This window comes from Palaemon carinicauda, chromosome 42 (assembly GCF_036898095.1).
Source record: "Palaemon carinicauda isolate YSFRI2023 chromosome 42, ASM3689809v2, whole genome shotgun sequence".
Classification (NCBI taxonomy): Eukaryota; Metazoa; Arthropoda; class Malacostraca; order Decapoda; family Palaemonidae; genus Palaemon; species Palaemon carinicauda.
In genome coordinates, this window is record NC_090766.1 from 13,679,482 (window position 1) to 13,699,481 (window position 20,000).

Consider the following 20,000-nt stretch of genomic DNA (forward strand, 5'->3'; position numbering starts at 1 on the left):
AGAACGATGTTCATGTATTATTATTATCACTGTGAGCATGATATTATCAATAGCAACTCCAAAAAAGTATTGTTGCTTTTTATTTTGGAGCTATAATACATATCTTATGCTTATCATGTGCTACTTGTCATGATTTATATACACACACATAAAAACAAACACACATCTATACAAATATACGAGTACATATATATGAATATTTATATAATACAAACATGTAATATATATATATATATATATATATATATATATATATATATATATATATATACACACACCCATATATATATATATATATATATATATATATATATATATATATATATATATATATATATGCACACACACGAATTTATATATAATGAAACTTGCGTTACAACAAAATCCTAATCTACACTCATCACAAAAATAATATACACTTAATAGTTAGAATCATGTTTTTGAATAACATCAGGCACAACTCAAATGCAGACTTACGTATGTTAGCCATAAAAACAAATAAGCATATTGGTAATATGTGTGTTTTATGAAATATGAGATCGAGATCAACAAACAGTTGAAAATGTACACAGGTGTGAAAAGTATATCTATACAGAATATCTAAGGAGACCGTGCTTCAAATGGACCATTCCAAACAGATCTTCAACATGTGTGTTTTCATACAGAATTTCTTCAATGGGTGTATTTCAAAAACTCGAAGTTGGAGTAATTAAAACGTACAAATGCAAACCATGATATTGATCCTACCAGAAAAGGTGTGTATAATGGACCATTCCAAAAAGGTCTTCAATATGTATTTCTAGACTGAATTTCTTCAAGATGTGTGTTTCAGAAACTCAAACCAGGAGATATAAAAAAACAAAAAGGCAAACCATGATATTGATCCTACCAGAAAAGGTGTGTAAAATGGAACATTCCAAAAAGGTCTTCAACATATATTTCTGGACTGAATTTCTTCAAGATGTGTGTTTCAGAAACTCAAACCAGGAGATATAAAAAAACAAAAAGGCAAACCATGATATTGATCCTACCAGAAAAGGTGTGTAAAATGGAACATTCCAAAAAGGTCTTCAACATATATTTCTAGACTGAATTTCTTCAAGATGTGTGTTTCAGAAACTCGAACCAGGAGATATTAAAAAATAAAAAAGCAAACCATGCTATTGATCCTACCAGAAAAGGTGTGTATAATGGATCATTCCAAAAAGGTCTTCAACATGTATTTCTAGACTGAATTTCTTCAAGATGTGCGTTTCAGAAACTCGAACCAGGAGATATTAAAAAATAAAAAGGCAAACCATGATATTGATCCTACCAGAAAAGGTGTGTATAATGGACCATTCCAAAAAGGTCTTCAACATATATTTCTAGACTGAATTTCTTCAAGATGTGCGTTTCAGAAACTCGAACCAGGAGATATTAAAAAATAAAAAGGCAAACCATGATATTGATCCTACCAGAAAAGGTGTGTATAATGGACCATTCCAAAAAGGTCTTCAACATGTATTTCTAGACTGAATTTCTTCAAGATGTGTTTCAGAAACTCAAACCAGGAGATATAAAAAAACAAAAAGGCAAACCATGATATTGATCCTACCAGAAAAGGTGTGTAAAATGGAACATTCCAAAAAGGTCTTCAACATATATTTCTGGACTGAATTTCTTCAAGATGTGTGTTTCAGAAACTCGAACCAGGAGATATTAAAAAATAAAAAAGCAAACCATGCTATTGATCCTACCAGAAAAGGTGTGTATAATGGACCATTCCAAAAAGGTCTTCAACATGTATTTCTAGACTGAATTTCTTCAAGATGTGCGTTTCAGAAACTTGAACCAGGAGATATTAAAAAATAAAAAGGCAAACCATGATATTGATCCTACCAGAAAAGGTGTGTATAATGGACCATTCCAAAAAGGTCTTCAACATGTATTTCTAGACTGAATTTCTTCAAGATGTGCGTTTCAGAAACTCGAACCAGGAGATATTAAAAAATAAAAAGGCAAACCATGATGTTGATCCTACCAGAAAAGGTGTGTATAATGGACCATTCCAAAAAGGTCTTCAACATGTATTTCTAGACTGAATGATATTGATCCTACCAGAAAAGGTGTGTATAAAGGACCATTCCAAAAGGGCCTTCAACATATATTTCTAGACTGAATTTCTTCAAGATGTGCGTTTCAGAAACTCGACCTACGAGATATCAAAAACTAAAAAGGCAAACCATGATATTGATCCTACCAGAAAAGGTGTGTATAATGGACCATTCCAAAAAGGTCTTCAACATGTATTTCTTGACTGAATTTCTTCAAGATGTGTGTTTCAGAAACTCGAACCAGGAGATATTAAAAAATAAAAAAGCAAACCATGCTATTGATCCTACCAGAAAAGGTGTGTATAATGGATCATTCCAAAAAGGTCTTCAACATATATTTCTAGACTGAATTTCTTCAAGATGTGCGTTTCAGAAACTCGAACCAGGAGATATAAAAAAATAAAAAGGCAAACCATGATATTGATCCTACCAGAAAAGGTGTGTATAATGGACCATTCCAAAAAGGTCTTCAACATGTATTTCTAGACTGAATTTCTTCAAGATGTGCGTTTCAGAAACTCGAACCAGGAGATATAAAAAAATAAAAAGGCAAACCATGATATTGATCCTACCAGAAAAGGTGTGTATAATGGACCATTCCAAAAAGGTCTTCAACATGTATTTCTAGACTGAATTTCTTCAAGATGTGCGTTTCAGAAACTCGAACCAGGAGATATTAAAAAATAAAAAGGCAAACCATGATATTGATCCTACCAGAAAAGGTGTGTATAATGGACCATTCCAAAAAGGTCTTCAACATGTATTTCTAGACTGAATTTCTTCAAGATGTGCGTTTCAGAAACTCGAACCAGGAGATATTAAAAAATAAAAAGGCAAACCATGATGTTGATCCTACCAGAAAAGGTGTGTATAATGGACCATTCCAAAAAGGTCTTCAACATGTATTTCTAGACTGAATGATATTGATCCTACCAGAAAAGGTGTGTATAAAGGACCATTCCAAAAGGGCCTTCAACATATATTTCTAGACTGAATTTCTTCAAGATGTGCGTTTCAGAAACTCGACCTACGAGATATCAAAAACTAAAAAGGCAAACCATGATATTGATCCTACCAGAAAAGGTGTGTATAATGGACCATTCCAAAAAGGTCTTCAACATGTATTTCTTGACTGAATTTCTTCAAGATGTGTGTTTCAGAAACTCGAACCAGGAGATATTAAAAAATAAAAAAGCAAACCATGCTATTGATCCTACCAGAAAAGGTGTGTATAATGGATCATTCCAAAAAGGTCTTCAACATATATTTCTAGACTGAATTTCTTCAAGATGTGCGTTTCAGAAACTCGAACCAGGAGATATAAAAAAATAAAAAGGCAAACCATGATATTGATCCTACCAGAAAAGGTGTGTATAATGGACCATTCCAAAAAGGTCTTCAACATGTATTTCTAGACTGAATTTCTTCAAGATGTGTGTTTCAGAAACTCGAACCAGGAGATATTGAAAAATAAAAAGGCAAACCATGATATTGATCCTACCGGAAAAGGTGTGTATAATGGAACATTCCAAACAGGTCTTCAATATCGTTCAGAAACTTGAACTTTGAGATTAAATTACAAAGGCAAGCCATGATATTAATCCTACCAGAAAAGTTTTAAAATGGACCATTCCCAACAGGTCTTCAACCTTTTTTTTTACTAAATTTCTTCAAGATGTGTTTCAAAAACTCGAAACAGATGTTAAAAAAAAACATGATACCAATCCTACCAGAACAGGTGTGTGTGTGTGTGTGTGTGTGTGTGTATCTAAATCGTATCCCACAACCGTTAACAAGCTCCACTGATGTAAAGATGCCACTTACTATCATAGATGATGTATCGCATATCAAAAGCAAATATCCCTGGAACATGTTTCTGCCATCATTAAAACAGGAGTGAAATCGCAAGTCGAATCTTTACCGTTCCATTATGGATTCAAAGGTATAAAAAAAAAAAAGTCAATTTTTATCGGGCAATCTTCACCTTATTTAGTCTTTCCGTGTGTTTTAACATTCGCTGAAATGAGAAATTTAGGAAATTTCTCTGGCCAGGACTAAATTTGAATCTCAATGTATTTCTATTTATCAACCTATTCGATAGCTGTTGGTCACTTTATCATCTCTCCAATAAAAACTATTTAGAAAAATCATATTTTTTTCATCTCATTCGTGGATAATTGGTAGTTGCCCCAGTCTCACAATAGCTTCGACGTCCAGGAATCCACCATAAAAATTAAAAAGCTATAAAAAAAACCTGATTACTACAAGCTATAAATCACTTCTAAAGGAGTAAACTAGATGACAAACTACCGATAAAAATTTTTGTATCTGAAACTCTTGATTTTATAAACAGTTTTTTTAGTAGGAATTTTTCTCAAATTCCTCTTCCATGTTCCAAATGAATTCTAAGAATCTGAAACGGCAGATAAAGTCTCATCAGCTGAAGGTCCTCTGTTCGGATTCTATTTTCTTTATACTTTTTATACAACTAGTTCCTCTAAAACGACATTTGATAAACATTTGTTAATACCCTATGTATAGGCTAAATTGGTTAACAGTTACTAAGGTTAAAAAAGTATTATCATCATTATTATTATTATTATTATTATTATTATTATTATTATAAATAGTGTACGCAACTCTTCAAAAATGACTACTAAATATCTAGATAGATATGCTCACACACATATTCAAAACTTCCCACTACCTTCACCTTTCCAAACTACAATCCCTCTCACCAGGATAAGACTACTCCCTCTCCCGGGACCGAGGAGTTAATCTTGCCGCTGAAAGACCGGAAAGATCAAATTTATATATATATATATATATATAGATATATATATATATATATATATATATATATATACACATATGTATGTATGTATGTATGTATGTATATATATATATATATATATATATATATATATATATATATATATATATATCATTACTCGCGATGGTTTGAATTTGGTGTCCTTTTCCTAGAAGAGCTGCTTACCATAGCTAAAGAGTCTCTTCTACCCTTAACAAGAGGAAAGTGGCCACTGAACAATTACAGTGCAGTAGTTAACCCCTTGATTGAAGAAGAATTATTCGGTAATCTCAGAGTTGTCAGGTGTATGAGGACACAGGAGAATCTGTAAAGAATAGGCCAGACTATTCGGTGTATGTGTAGGCAAAGGGAAAGTGAACCGTAACCAGAGAGAAGGATCCAATGTAGTACTGTCTGGCCAGTCAAAAGACCCTAGCGGTAGTATCTCAACGGGTGGCTGGTGCCCTGGTCAACCTACTACCAACCTAATAATAATAATAATAATAATAATAATAATAATAATAATGTTAAGTTAACTTCGTCCAGTTCAGAGTCAGTTTTATCACTACTTACTCCTTACCTTTGTTCGAGATTCATTCGTTAACCCTAAAAATAATAAATAACACAACTTTCCCATTAAATGTGCCAAATATTTAAAATAACTACGTCCAAATTTTCTTGCGTTTGAAAAAGCTGAAACCTTAAAATATCCATTTTTTTTTCATTTCCAGAAACTTTATTTTCTCCAAAAAAGTTCACCTTTTTTTTTATGAATTAGAACCGGAAGGCCCGGCACTGGGTCCTGGGAGGCTATTCAGTGTCCATATGTGACATGAGGTTAAAGCTCTGTAATTGCAATATGAGGGAACAGTTAAAAGACTGGATAGTATGAGGGAAGCAATGTGAATGGAAGTACAGTAGTAGGCTAAAAAAGTAAGTGCAGCTAGAGACCGAAAAGACAGTGTAAAAAAAAAAAAAGTAATGCCTACAATGAATTGCTTAAGGTGTACTGACGGCACTGATCCCCTATGAGATATACATTTAACAAAAAAAAAAAAAAAAAAAAAAAAAGTCTACATTTAGTTTTAAAACATAAAACTTTCTTTTTCAAATTTTTGTTGGATATAAAATTTACAAAACATTCAAAAAGATCAAAATCGCCTAAATCTTTTCTTACCATTCATTGTTGAAAAGTACAATTTTGTAACAATTTCTGACACACCGAGACCTACTGCAAAACTAGTTTCGATTTCAAAAAATTTACAGACTTAATTTTCAAGTTACTACAGTCTCAATTTCCTGAATGCTAGGGGGTTACTTTTCTAAATGTTTCGGACCCCATTTCCTAAATGCTATAAACCCAATTTTCTAAATGTTACGAACCCAATTTTCTAAATGATAAGGTCACATTTTTCTAAAGGTTAAAGACCCAATTTTCTAAATGATAAGATCACAATTATCTAATTATTACAGCCCTATTTCTATAATTGTTACAGACCAAATTTTCTAAATGGTACGGACACAATTTTCTATATGATATGGTCACTATTATCTAATTATTACAGCCCTATTTCTATAATTGTTACAGACCAAATTTTCTAAATGGTACGGGCACAATTTTCTAAATGATAAGGTCACAATTATCTAATTATTACAGCCCTATTTCTATAATTGTTACACACCAAATTTTCTAAATGGTACGAACACAATTTTCTAAATGATAAGGTCACTATTATCTAATTATTACAGCCCTATTTCTAAAATTGTTACAGACCAAATTTTCTAAATGGTACGGAGAAAATTTTACATGTTAAGAGCACAGTTTTCTAATTACTACAGACCCACTTTTCTAAATGTTACAAACACATTTTTTTTTCACTTATTAGGCAATCACGGTTTTCTAAAAGCAACGATATCAATAGGTCACACATAAAAACAATCAATTCATTACCTCAGGTCAGAAGAAGGAAAATGCGTAAAGAAATTCGCACAATCATCTATTAATCTCAATTAGAATTCATCATTTCCGGTGTGATTCAAGTCAATTAAGTCACTTTCTTAATACCGATACTCCAAAAATGGAGCGCTCTTGTATATATTGTAAATACTATTCAATCTACCCACAACAAAATTATTTACCTAATAATATGGGTATACATTTTTTTTTTTAAATATAAAACATATGATAGACATCCGGATTAAGAGAAATCATTCCATAATCTGGTCACAGCTGGAATAAAACGTCTAACAAAATTATTCCCAGTAAGTCATGCTGTTCCGAAAACCGATCTCTTATGTAAGCAGGTGAAAGCACTATAGTCAATTTTTTTTACCGAGGCAGATTTGCACCGACTCGCAGCGGTGCCCTTTTAGCTCGGAAAAGTTTCCTGAGCGCTGATTGGTTGGAGAAGATAATTCTAACCAATTTTTGCGAGTCGGTGCAAATCTGCCTCGCTAAAAAAAATTGACTATAGTGAGTGTGACCAAGAAGTAAGATAATCTCTTTTCTTAAAGGTCACTGCCCTCTTTCTATATAACTTAGGCACCCTTCAAGTCTCTCTCTCTCTCTCTCTCTCTCTCTCTCTCTCTCTCTCTCTCTCTCTCTCTCTCTCTCAAAAAATAAAAAAAAGTGACTTGTCTGCAATGACTCGTACACGGAACTCAGAAAACAAGTTTGTCTAAAACTCAATATTTCAGGGAAAGGAAAAGAACTATTTTTTTCTATCTAGAAAATTGAAGTCGATAAAAAACATTACTTTGCAACTCAATGAAAAACGTTTTATGCAGAGATCAATATTCATCAAGAAGACATATAAATTTTTCTTCAATAAAAACTCAAAAGAACGCAGTGGTATTGGTCGCAAAGCTAAGATAATACACCTATTTATTTAAATATATACTTATATATATATATATATATATATATATATATATATATATATATATATATATATATATATATATATATATATAAAATACACGTATTCATTTAAATAAATACATATACATATATAATACACGTATTTATTTAAATTAATACACATATACATGTGTGTATCTATATAAATATAAACATACATACCGTATATATATATATATATATATATATATATACATATATATATATATATATATATATATATATATATATATATATATATATATATATATATATATATATATATTGTTAATCCTACACTTTTTTATAATGAAGAGTAAATATTAGAGCGAACGAAATAATAAAGATTGAAGCTTTTGAGAGGAAATACCTTTATAGCACTGAACGCAAAAGATATCGAAATTGGTCCTATTTTAATTAGGATTTATAAAAATAGGTCACATGCCTCAGTGCTGGGGACCTGGGAGGCCATTCGACCCTAGGATTTTGACAAGATAAAGAAGAGTGATGATAACGTTAAACAAGAATGGAGGAGGATAAAATAAGTAATAATCAAATAATTAAAACTAAGATATAACTTTGATAAAATAGTTTCTTGTGTTAATGGGTATTGTAATAACAACAACAACAAATAATAATAATAATAATAATAATAATAATAATTTGCTCTTTCGTTTTGTTTATTACCTCCGCCAACGAAGTTGGGAGGAGGTTATGTTTTCGCCCCCGTTTGTCTGTTTGTGGACAACTTCCTGGCCACAGTTTTGCTCATGGGGATTATTTGTTAAGCTGAGACGTGGAAGTTACTAAATTCTGAAGGTCCTAATTCAAAGGTCAAGGTTAAGGTAGAGCAAAAGTCCGAGAAATTAGCTGACGTGACGGAGGTCTATGCTCTACTGCCACTCTAATTTCCAGATGTATTTGACACCAACAACGGTGGTGATGATGATGATGATGATGATGATAACACCAGCAGTAGTAATAATAATACAATGTAGTAGTAGTATTAATACTAGCAGCACTAGGGTTGTGGCTTAGCTAGTAATAATAATAATAACAACAACAACAACAACAACAATAATAATAATAATAATAATAATAATAATAATGATAATGATAATAATAATAATATCGTAAACGTCATAATTATTCCCAACGTTTCATAGCTATCAAAATTACATCTCCCAGACCTACGAAAAAAATAACAATAAGCAAAAATTACTACAATCAAAAGTAAAAAAAAAAAGAAAAATAAATAAATAAATAAATAAAAAGCCAAAAGAATTGTTTCAAAATTCTCCAACAAAAACGGACTCGTGCGTTCTCTCTAATATTTCTTTCAATCCATCTAACAGAATTGTTCTAGAAACATTAGATATTAAGCTAAATGTTACGTGCGTAGGCCTAATGTGATTATGGCATAGATAAACTGAAGACAGGCGATGGATTGACGGACTAAGAAAATTTGCGGTGTGAACTGTCATAGGAAGACCATAAACAGATACGAGTGGAAGGACATGGCTGAGGCCTTTGTTCTGCAGTGACCCAGTAACGGCTGAGATATATATATATATATATATATATATATATATATATATATATATATATATATATATATACATATATATACATATACATACATATACATACATATATATATATATATATATATATATATATATATATATATATATATATATATATATATATATATATACACATATACTGTACATGATATATATAACATACTGTATATATATATATATATATATATATATATATATATATATATATATATATATATATATATATATATATATATATATATATATACTGTACACGATATATACATATATAATAAACTGTATGTATGTATGTATGTATGTATGTATGTATGTATGTATGTGTATATATATATATATATATATATATATATATATATATATATATATATATATATATATATATATATATATATATATATATATATATATATATATATATACTGTACACGATATATACGTACATAACATATTGTTTATATATGATAATATGTATACACACATGTAATATGCATGTATATATCGTGTGTATGTATTATATATATACACATATAATAATGTGTATATATATATATATATATATATATATATATATATATATATATATATATATATATATATATATATATATATATATATATAATAGAAAGTGACATCCAGTACCATAGTTACAAAATGTTGGATTTCAGACCTTTCGAAACCAACCTGATCAAATTTTGCACAGATTAAAAAAAAACCACTTAAAATAAACATTATGAAGCAGCAAAAAAAGCATTAGTATAAAAGCAAAAATAAATTTAATTAAAAAAAAGGTAATTGAAATAATGAAAAAAACCATGTTTATTTTTTGTATTGATGAAGACTTTGCTTTTATAGATAAAAACAAGTGAATCAGTTAATTTTTCTTTCAATGCTGAAAATTCCGGTAATTTGCACGTGGCAACATGATTCCGATTTGCACGTTGCAACATGATTGCGATTTGCACGTTGCAACATGATTGTGATTTGCATGTTGCAACATGATTGCGATTTGCACGTTGCAACATGATTGCGAATATGTTAATGCAATGGGGCTGGATATTCTGCAAAGTGTGTTTCATAAAATACTTAATTTTTCTTCTTTTTTACTTCTGTTTATTTTCATGTATGTGGCGTTGCCTGTTGTTATATACACACATACATACATACATACATCTGTACGTACATACACACATTTTATATATGTGTGTATATATATATATATATATATATATATATATATATATATATATATATATATATATGTGTGTGTGTGTGTGTGTGTGTGTGTGTGTGTGTGTGTGGTGTTGTTGTTGTTGTTGTTGTTGTTGTTACCGGTTAAGAAAATCTTTTTACAAAGAAATCTTTGGATGTGAAGACGATTTTCCCGCAATCTTGAAGACCAGCTCCAACTGACTCCAGATAGCGGAACGAATCCTCCCCGATTCTCAAAAGTCTTCAGATTTTCGATTCTCTCTTTTTTTCAAAATAGGGCTGATACGAAACCTCTGATCTGCATGAATTTAATATGGCAGTATTAAAAGCATTTGGCGTGTTAATGTTGGTGTGCGTGATGGGAGCCCTTCATGGAGGAGGACTTCACCTGAAGAACGCAGCAGTTTCGGCGGTTCAGGAGCGGAAAGCTGAATGCGAAATTCCTATTAAAGAACTCAGGGGACAGCTGAGGACTTTGCAAGAGTCCTTCGTCTTCAGATGGTTTTCGCAGTTCCTACCAGAGGCACCGAGCTTCCAGGAAGACTGTGTTGTTGAAGCCGCCACGGAGTATTCTTTCCTAGGTAGGTGGATGCGACGCTGTCCTATTATCGGGGGCTTTTTGGAAGACTCTGATGAACTCAAACGGTGCGAACTCGGACTGATGGAAATGCAGGATGAAGCTGAGAGATTCAACGAACAGTTGAAATCGAATTGGCTTCTTCGAAAGCTTCTCCCCAAATTCCAATTTGGAAGAAGCGAAGAAGTCATTCCTATCGCAAATACAAACCTCTCTATTTACATCGGAGCAGCTCTTGCAGTTTTCGTCGTGGCTGGCGGGTTCTTATGGGCTGTGACCAGGAAGTCTACGGAAGAAAGCAAACAGGTCGACCAAGAGGAAATTGGAAAAGTAGAAAGAGAGAAAGATGAAGTTTGCAGTGATGAAACCGAAGAGAAATTCGGACTCTCAAAGGAAGTTTCAGATGATTCTTCTGTGGAGGCTGCAGGAGATAAGGACATTACTTCTGAAGATGGTGAGATTTTAAAGACGGAAGACGAGAAGAAAACGGATGACTTTCAAACGAGTGAAGATATTGTTATGCAAAACTCAACTGAAAAAGAGCTATATAATGCAGATGGAGAGCGCAAAAGAGGAATTCTACAATAATGAAACTGAAGAAGGGGTTGAAATCTCACAGGAGATGGAAGCTACTGTCAGCGATGAGAATACTTCTTCCAAAGTTGAACAAATTGAACAGTTTGGGAAAGAGGAGAATAATGAAACTGAGGAAGCGGTCGAAATCTCACAGGAGGTGGAAGCTACTGTCACAGATGAGAACACTTCTTCCGAACTTGAACAAATTGAACAGTTGGGAAAAGAGGAGAATAATGAAACTGAGGAAGCGGTCGAAATCTCACAGGAGGTGGAAGCTACTGTCACAGATGAGAACACTTCTTCCGAAGTTGAACAAATTGAACAGTTGGGAAAAGAGGAGAATAATGAAACTGAGGAAGCGGTCGAAGTCTCACAGGAGCTGGAAGCTTTCTGACACAGATGAGAACACTTCTTCCGAAGTTGAACAAATTGAACAGTTGGGAAAAGAGGAGAATAATGAAACTGAGGAAGCGGTCGAAGTCTCACAGGAGGTGGAAGCTTTCTGACACAGATGAGAACACTTCTTCCGAAGTTGAACAAATGGAACAGTTGGGGAAAGAGGAGAATAAGGAAACTGAGGAAGCGGTCGAAGTCTCACAGGAGGTGGAAGCTTTCTGACACAGATGAGAACACTTCTTCCGAAGTTGAACAAATGGAACAGTTGGGGAAAGAGGAGAATAAGGAAACTGAGGAAGCGGTCGAAGTCTCACAGGAGGTGGAAGCTTTCTGACACAGATGAGAACACTTCTTCCGAAGTTGAACAAATGGAACAGTTGGGGAAAGAGGAGAATAAGGAAACTGAGGAAGCGGTCGAAGTCTCACAGGAGGTGGAAGCTTTCTGACACAGATGAGAACACTTCTTCCGAAGTTGAACAAATGGAACAGTTGGGAAAAGAGGAGAATAATGAAACTGAGGAAGCGGTCGAAGTCTCACAGGAGCTGGAAGCTTTCTGACACAGATGAGAACACTTCTTCCGAAGTTGAACAAATGGAACAGTTGGGAAAAGAGGAGAATAATGAAACTGAGGAAGCGGTCGAAGTCTCACAGGAGCTGGAAGCTTTCTGACACAGATGAGAACACTTCTTCCGAAGTTGAACAAATGGAACAGTTGGGAAAAGAGGAGAATAATGAAACTGAGGAAGCGGTCGAAGTCTCACAGGAGCTGGAAGCTTTCTGACACAGATGAGAACACTTCTTCCGAAGTTGAACAAATGGAACAGTTGGGAAAAGAGGAGAATAATGAAACTGAGGAAGCGGTCGAAGTCTCACAGGAGCTGGAAGCTTTCTGACACAGATGAGAACACTTCTTCCGAAGTTGAACAAATGGAACAGTTGGGAAAAGAGGAGAATAATGAAACTGAGGAAGCAGTCGAAGTCTCACAGGAGGTGGAAGCTTTCTGACACAGATGAGAACACTTCTTCCGAAGTTGAACAAATTGAACAAGTTGGGAAAAGAGGAGAATAATGAAACTGAGGAAGCAGTCGAAGTCTCACAGGAGGTGGAAGCTTTCTGACACAGATGAGAACACTTCTTCCGAAGTTGAACAAATTGAACAGTTGGGAAAAGAGGAGAATAATGAAACTGAGGAAGCGGTCGAAGTCTCACAGGAGGTGGAAGCTTTCTGACACAGATGAGAACACTTCTTCCGAAGTTGAACAAATTGAACAGTTGGGAAAAGAGGAGAATAATGAAACTGAGGAAGCGGTCGAAGTCTCACAGGAGGTGGAAGCTTTCTGACACAGATGAGAACACTTCTTCCGAAGTTGAACAAATTGAACAGTTGGGAAAAGAGGAGAATAATGAAACTGAGGAAGCGGTCGAAGTCTCACAGGAGGTGGAAGCTTTCTGACACAGATGAGAACACTTCTTCCGAAGTTGAACAAATTGAACAGTTGGGAAAAGAGGAGAATAAAGAAACTGAGGAAGCGGTCGAAGTCTCACAGGAGGTGGAAGCTACTGTAAGAGATAAGGACACTTCTTCCGAAGTTGAACAAATTGAACAGTTGGGAAAAGAGGAGAATGATGAAACCGAGGAAGCGGTCGAAGTCTCACAGGAGGTGGAAGCTACTGTAAGAGATAAGGACACTTCTTCCGAAGTTGAACAAATTGAACAGTTGGGAAAAGAGGAGAATGATGAAACCGAGGAAGCGGTCGAAATCTCACAGGAGGTGGAAGCTACTGTCACAGATGAGAACACTTCTTCCGAAGTTGAACAAATTGAACAGTTGGGAAAAGAGGAGAATAATGAAACCGAGGAAGCGGTCGAAATCTCACAGGAGGTGGAAGCTGCTGTCACAGATGAGAACACTTCTTCCGAAGTTGAACAAATTGAACAGTTGGGAAAAGAGGAGAATAATGAAACCGAGGAAGCGGTCGAAATCTCACAGGAGGTGGAAGCTGCTGTCACAGATGAGAACACTTCTTCCGAAGTTGAACAAATTGAACAGTTGGGAAAAGAGGAGAATAATGAAACCGAGGAAGCGGTCGAAGTCTCACAGGAGGTGGAAGCTGCTGTCACAGATGAGGACACTTCTTCCGAAGTTGAACAAATTGCACAGTTGGGAAAAGAGGAGAATAATGAAACCGAGGAAACGGTCGAAATCTCACAGGAGGTAGAAGCTACTGTAAGAGATAAGGACACTTCTTCCGAAGTTGAACAAATTGAACAGTTGGGAAAAGAGGAGAATAATGAAACTGAGGAAGCGGTCGAAATCTCACAGGAGGTGGAAGCTGCTGTCACAGATGAGGACACTTCTTCCGAAGTTGAACAAATTGCACAGTTGGGAAAAGAGGAGAATAATGAAACCGAGGAAACGGTCGAAATCTCACAGGAGGTAGAAGCTACTGTAAGAGATAAGGACACTTCTTCCGAAGTTGAACAAATTGAACAGTTGGGAAAAGAGGAGAATAATGAAACTGAGGAAGCGGTCGAAATCTCACAGGAGATGGAAGCTACTGTCACAGATGAGAACACTTCTTCCGAAGTTGAACAAATTGAACAGTTTGGAAAAGAGAACACTAACGAAGTTAAGGAAATACTTGAAGAAATTGTCATGGAAAATTCTTCTAAGAAAGAGCCAGTGCAGATGAATGAAGCAGAAGAGAGTACCAATGAGGAGCTTTCAGTCATGGAGGATTCCAATGAAAAAGGTCCGGAAATAAACGTCCAGGAAGGATACGAAGCATCCGACAGCGAGGACGAAGGAGTTTTGGAAAGTGTCACTGTAGAATTTTCATTTCCTATCCCTCCCCCTCCAATGGCGTCAGGCAGAGACAGAACTAAACCAGAGCCTGCAAAATTTCTAACGTTCAGTAAAAAGCAGAAGAGGAGGATTTTGAGGGTGGTTGACCGCATGAACAAGGTCAAGGAACCTCAAGAGTTGCTGGGCTGCTCGAAAAACCCAACCCAAGAAGAGGTCGGGCTGTGCTACCAGTCTTTCATGAAGGACTGGATCTTTAACTTCGGAAGCTTCATCTGCCACAAGGCGAAACATTATGAAGGCGCTGCTACTCTCTTGGAGAGGGTGACCAAATCTTACTTGTTGCTGCAGTCTTCCCCTGAAGAGATTCAGGAAATTAATTACATTATTGAGGATGGCGACCCCTGGGACTTCGCTGAGGGCTGGGGTGTGATGATGAAGAGAAGGTCAGAGAGAAAGGAGGAAGAAGATGATCACGAAGAACACTGGGTGCCAATGAGCACTTTAGAGGAGGAGGAAGAGGAAGGAGATGTAGAGGAAAGAGGGAAATCTTTAGATCTGTTGTGTGATCAGGACAATTTGTCTAAAGAGACTGAGCTTGGAGATGAAGGTGAAAACTCAGGAGCAATATGTGAAGAAGAAGAAGAAGAAATTGCTGTTGCTGAAATATTACAAAAAGACAATACTGAAGTACTAGAAAAATCGGATGTTCCCGCAGGAATCAAAATTTCCGTTCTCGCTGAAAGGGAAGAAACAGATGTTCCCTCAGGAAGCGAGGATTCAGAAGTACTCACTGTAAGGGAACATTCAGATGTTCCCACGATATGCGAAGAAAGATACAATATTCAGCAACTAGTTCATGAAGATTCACAGGAAACAAATGAATACTCAGAATACAGATTTTGTAAGGAAATCCCAGAAGAAGAAAATCCAGAGGATGAATATTACGATGAAGATTATGACGCAGAATACGACGAAAATTACTTCTATGAGGAATCTCTCTTAAGAGGTTCTGGCGTACACTGGGATTGAGTATCTACGTGGCAAACAAAAGGACCTCCAGGGTCGAAAAAATCCCCCCAAAATGGCCCTAGGACATTAGTGTCACAAAGCCACAACGATCAAAGATGCTCCGCCTTCCTGTCCTGGAAGGATGCTTGGCCTAACTGCTCGGCTTGAAGGACGCTTGGGATAACCCAGAGGACAGGTTCTGCAGAGGGAAGAAACTTTGCTTTTTCTAGTATGCTATGTACCTTGATGGAGGGGTACAAGACCTTCAAGTGAACAAATGGTCGGATATCTAGATCTATTCTTTCGGATACTAACCTCCAGGTGGTTCTGTGGGAATAATCAAGAACACCGGCTCTGCAGAGGGAACTAGCTCAGCTTCTTCTAGTATGCAGTAGACTTGTCCTCATAGGTTGGCCAGAGGCCCTTTAGCTGGGGAGAGAAGCTACATACTTCCCAGGGAGGTTTGTCTGCAGAGGTCACCATCCAATGGCTGCAATTGGTTGGTTTAACTTGGGTTTTTCTTTTTCACAACTTTCCATGAAAAAAAAAAAACAAGATAAAAAAAATAAAAATAAAAAATCCAAAAAATCTAAAAAATAAAAAACTAAAAAAAATTTTAAATAAAAAAAAATAAATAAAAAAAAAGAAAGAGGTTGGGAGGGAGGGTCGCGGGAACCAAGCCTGGAAACGGGCTGAACCCACCTGACGAGCCCTTTGGTAAGGGCGAAACCCTACAGAATAACAGTAGTAGTAGTGGTGGTAGAATTAGTAATAGTAATAATAGTAGTAGTGGGGGAGAGAGAGAGAGAGAGAGAGAGAGAGAGAGAGAGAGAAGGGGAATAAATTTATGATACAACAGCTAAATCTAGCAAAAAAGAACGCCGACAGGGAGAAAGAAAAAATAAACTTTATCCAAGCTATGAATAAATGTGTACATAAAACTACATTTCGCAGAAGAAAAAAAATTCATAAAACCTTCATAGAGAGGGGAAAAAATCCATAAAACCTTCAAAGAGTGGAAAAAATATCCATAAAACCATCCATAAAGGAAAAAAATCCATGAAACCTTCAGAGGAAAAATATCCATAAAACCTTCATAGAGGAAAAAAATCCATGAAGCTTTCATAGAGGGAAAAATCCATAAAACCTTCATTGAGGAAAAAAATACATAAAACCTTCAGAGGAAAAAAATCCATAAAACCTTCATAGAGGAAAAAAATCCATAAAACCTTCATAGAGAGGAAAAAAAACGTGCAATGTCTTAGGCCCGTTGACGACCTTCGTAAAACCGAAATATATATTAATACTTGCCCACCAGGACCCAAATCTAGATCTCGCTGCAAATCGCACTCACCTGAAAAGAGAAATTCAATTATTAGTTAAATTGGAAAAAAAAAATGGTCATACTACCAAATTATGCAAACCTATTGTTTCTCCGATTACTTTTTTCATAATTTAAAACAATTCACCACATGGGAAACAAGTTAAAATTATAAAAACTATATAGAATTATAAGAAAAAAAAAACTAACCTGGTTTCCTCACTAAACGACCTGGAACTGACATCGTCAACATAGTCAACCAAAACAGAAGTTCGTGATGCCAGCGTACATTTGATTATATATATATATATATATATATATATATATATATACACACATATATATATGTATATATATATATATATATATTATACACACATATATATATGTATATATATATATATATATATACAAAATATAAACTAAATTAAAAATTAAGTAATTACTCAAGTGTCCCATAAAATATACAATTCACAAATGGTGCCACCTTTGAGTAATTCATTCATTTTTAATTTAGTATATATTTTAAATATATATCAAATGTACACTGGCATCACGAACTTGTTTGGTTGACTATGTTGACGATGTCAGTTCAAGGTCGTTTAGTGAGGAAACCAGGCTAGTTTTTTTTTTTTTAATAATTCTATAGATTTTTATGATTTTAACTTGTTTCCCAAGTGACGAATTATTTTAAATTATGAAAAAGTAATAGAGAAAAACAATAGCTTTGCATAATTTGGCAGTATATGGATAGCGTGGTCTTGTAAACAATACCCAAAAATCCATTAGTTAAAATTGGAAAAAGAAATCCATTAGTTAAAATTGGAAAAAAAATCCATTATTATTAAAATTGGAAAAGTATCCATTATTACTTGAAATTGGAAAAAAAACAATTATTAGTTAAAATTAGGAAAAAATAAATTTTGATAAAATTGGAAAATAATTATTAGCTAAAAATGAAAAATTAGCAGGAAGGTTCCGACTTCTTTAGAGCCTCTGGTGGCAAGGTTGGAAGCGACCTGGCCTTTCACTTGAAGGGGCTAGGGTTTCGATCTCAGTAATGAGATAGAAATTTATATATATATATATATATATATACTGTATATAATATATATATATATATACTGTATATATATATATATATAGTTATTCATTTCCTTTCTTTTCCTCTCGCAGTAATTTTGTTAATTATCGTCATTTTAGGACATTCTACTTGTGGGAGATTGGTCCTGAGAATTTACCACCTTCTGAATTGTTGCATAAGATTTATGAGCACGTGATTAATAATAATAATAATAATAATAATAATAATAATAATAATAATAATAATAATAATAATAATAATAATAATACTGATGACAATTTATTATTATAATCAATTTTAATTGGATAGTGATATTTTTAATGTGAAAATACAAAACCACATTAAAAAAGATATCACTATCCAATTAAAAAAAAAAAATAATAATAATAATAATAGGGACAAAACCAATAAACTTTCACCAAGAGATCCCGCTCTCTTCGGACTCTAATAAAAACACGTTGCCACAAATAGACCACCTGTCAATGTTAAAAGCCAAAGCGTCCTTGGATGTTATCTGGCGTACCAACGCTGAAGATTTGATAGATGCACTTCCCTCCTATCTGGGAAGTGTAGGAAGGAGTGTGTCACATAATACGCCATTAGTAATCAACACTAAATGATACAGCTACTACCGATAGCTGGCAAACCTTCTACCAAGACAAAATAATCAAATATGCCGCTACCTTTTATAGCTATATTTAGCAGCTCTTTTAGGAAAGGCCACTCCAAAATCAAAACGTTCTCCTGGTCTTGGGTAGTGCCATAGCCTCTGTACCATAGTCTTCCACTGTCTTGGGATAGGGTTTTCTTGCTTGAGGGTACACACAAACGTACGATTCTATCTTGTTTCTCTTCCTCTTGTTTGTTTTTTTAAGTTTTTATACTCTATATAAATATGCCGCTACCCTTTATAGCTATATTTAGCAGCTCTTTTAGGAGAAGGCCACTCCAAAATCAAACGTTCTCTGGTCTTGGGTAGTGCCATAGCCTCTATACCATACTCTTCCACTGTCTTGGGGTAGGGTTTTCTTGCTTGAGGGTACATTCAAGCGCACGATTCTATCTTATTTCTCTTCCTCTTGTTTGTTTTTTAAGTTTTTAGATTTTATATATGAGATATCTATTTTATGCAAACCAAACTAGTATGGGTGTCTCTGACTAGCACAGTTTTGGCAATCATGACGATACACAAACCCTTTCACAAGGTTAAGGTATCAACACTAATAAAACAATACGACGATGAATACGCTATAACTACTTCTAGGTAGTACGTTGGTCAAGGCACCAGCCACCCGTTGAGAAACAACACTGAGATTACCAAACAATTCTTCTTTTCGCCCAAGGGGATAACTACTGCACTGTAATTGATCGATGGCTACTTTCCACTTGGTTAGGGTAGAAGACAGGCTTTAGTTATTGTAAACATCTCTACTAGGAGAAGGACACTCAAAAATCAAGCCATTGTTCTCTAGTCTTGGTAGTGCTATAGCCTCTGTACAATGGTCTTCCACTGTCTTGGGTAGAGTTTTCTTGCTTGAGGGTACTCTGGCTCACTATTCTATCTTATTATTCTTCCTCGTGTATCTTTAAAGTTTTCATAGGTTATATATGAAAGATTTATTTTAAT

At 34.6% G+C, this 20,000-nt stretch overlaps 2 protein-coding genes across 2 annotated transcripts in view; one reads left to right on the forward strand and one right to left on the reverse strand.

Moving 5' to 3' along the window:
* Positions 1 to 13,499: 13,499 nt before the first annotated feature.
* LOC137633014 (probable serine/threonine-protein kinase kinX) lies at positions 13,500 to 15,989 on the forward strand. Its single transcript, XM_068365182.1, has one exon. It carries the CDS (start codon positions 13,500 to 13,502, stop codon positions 15,987 to 15,989), a length of 2,490 nt encoding a protein of 829 aa, XP_068221283.1.
* Positions 15,990 to 16,078: 89 nt separating this feature from the next.
* The window catches only part of LOC137633015 (uncharacterized), a 47,862-nt gene continuing 43,940 nt past the window's right edge, over positions 16,079 to 20,000 (reverse strand). The window contains exons 5-6 of the mRNA XM_068365183.1: positions 17,280 to 17,322; positions 16,079 to 16,295 (exon numbers count right to left, since the gene is read on the reverse strand). Of these exons, the coding sequence (XP_068221284.1) occupies positions 16,079 to 16,295; positions 17,280 to 17,322 (260 nt within the window). The remainder of the gene's footprint in view (positions 16,296 to 17,279; positions 17,323 to 20,000) is intronic.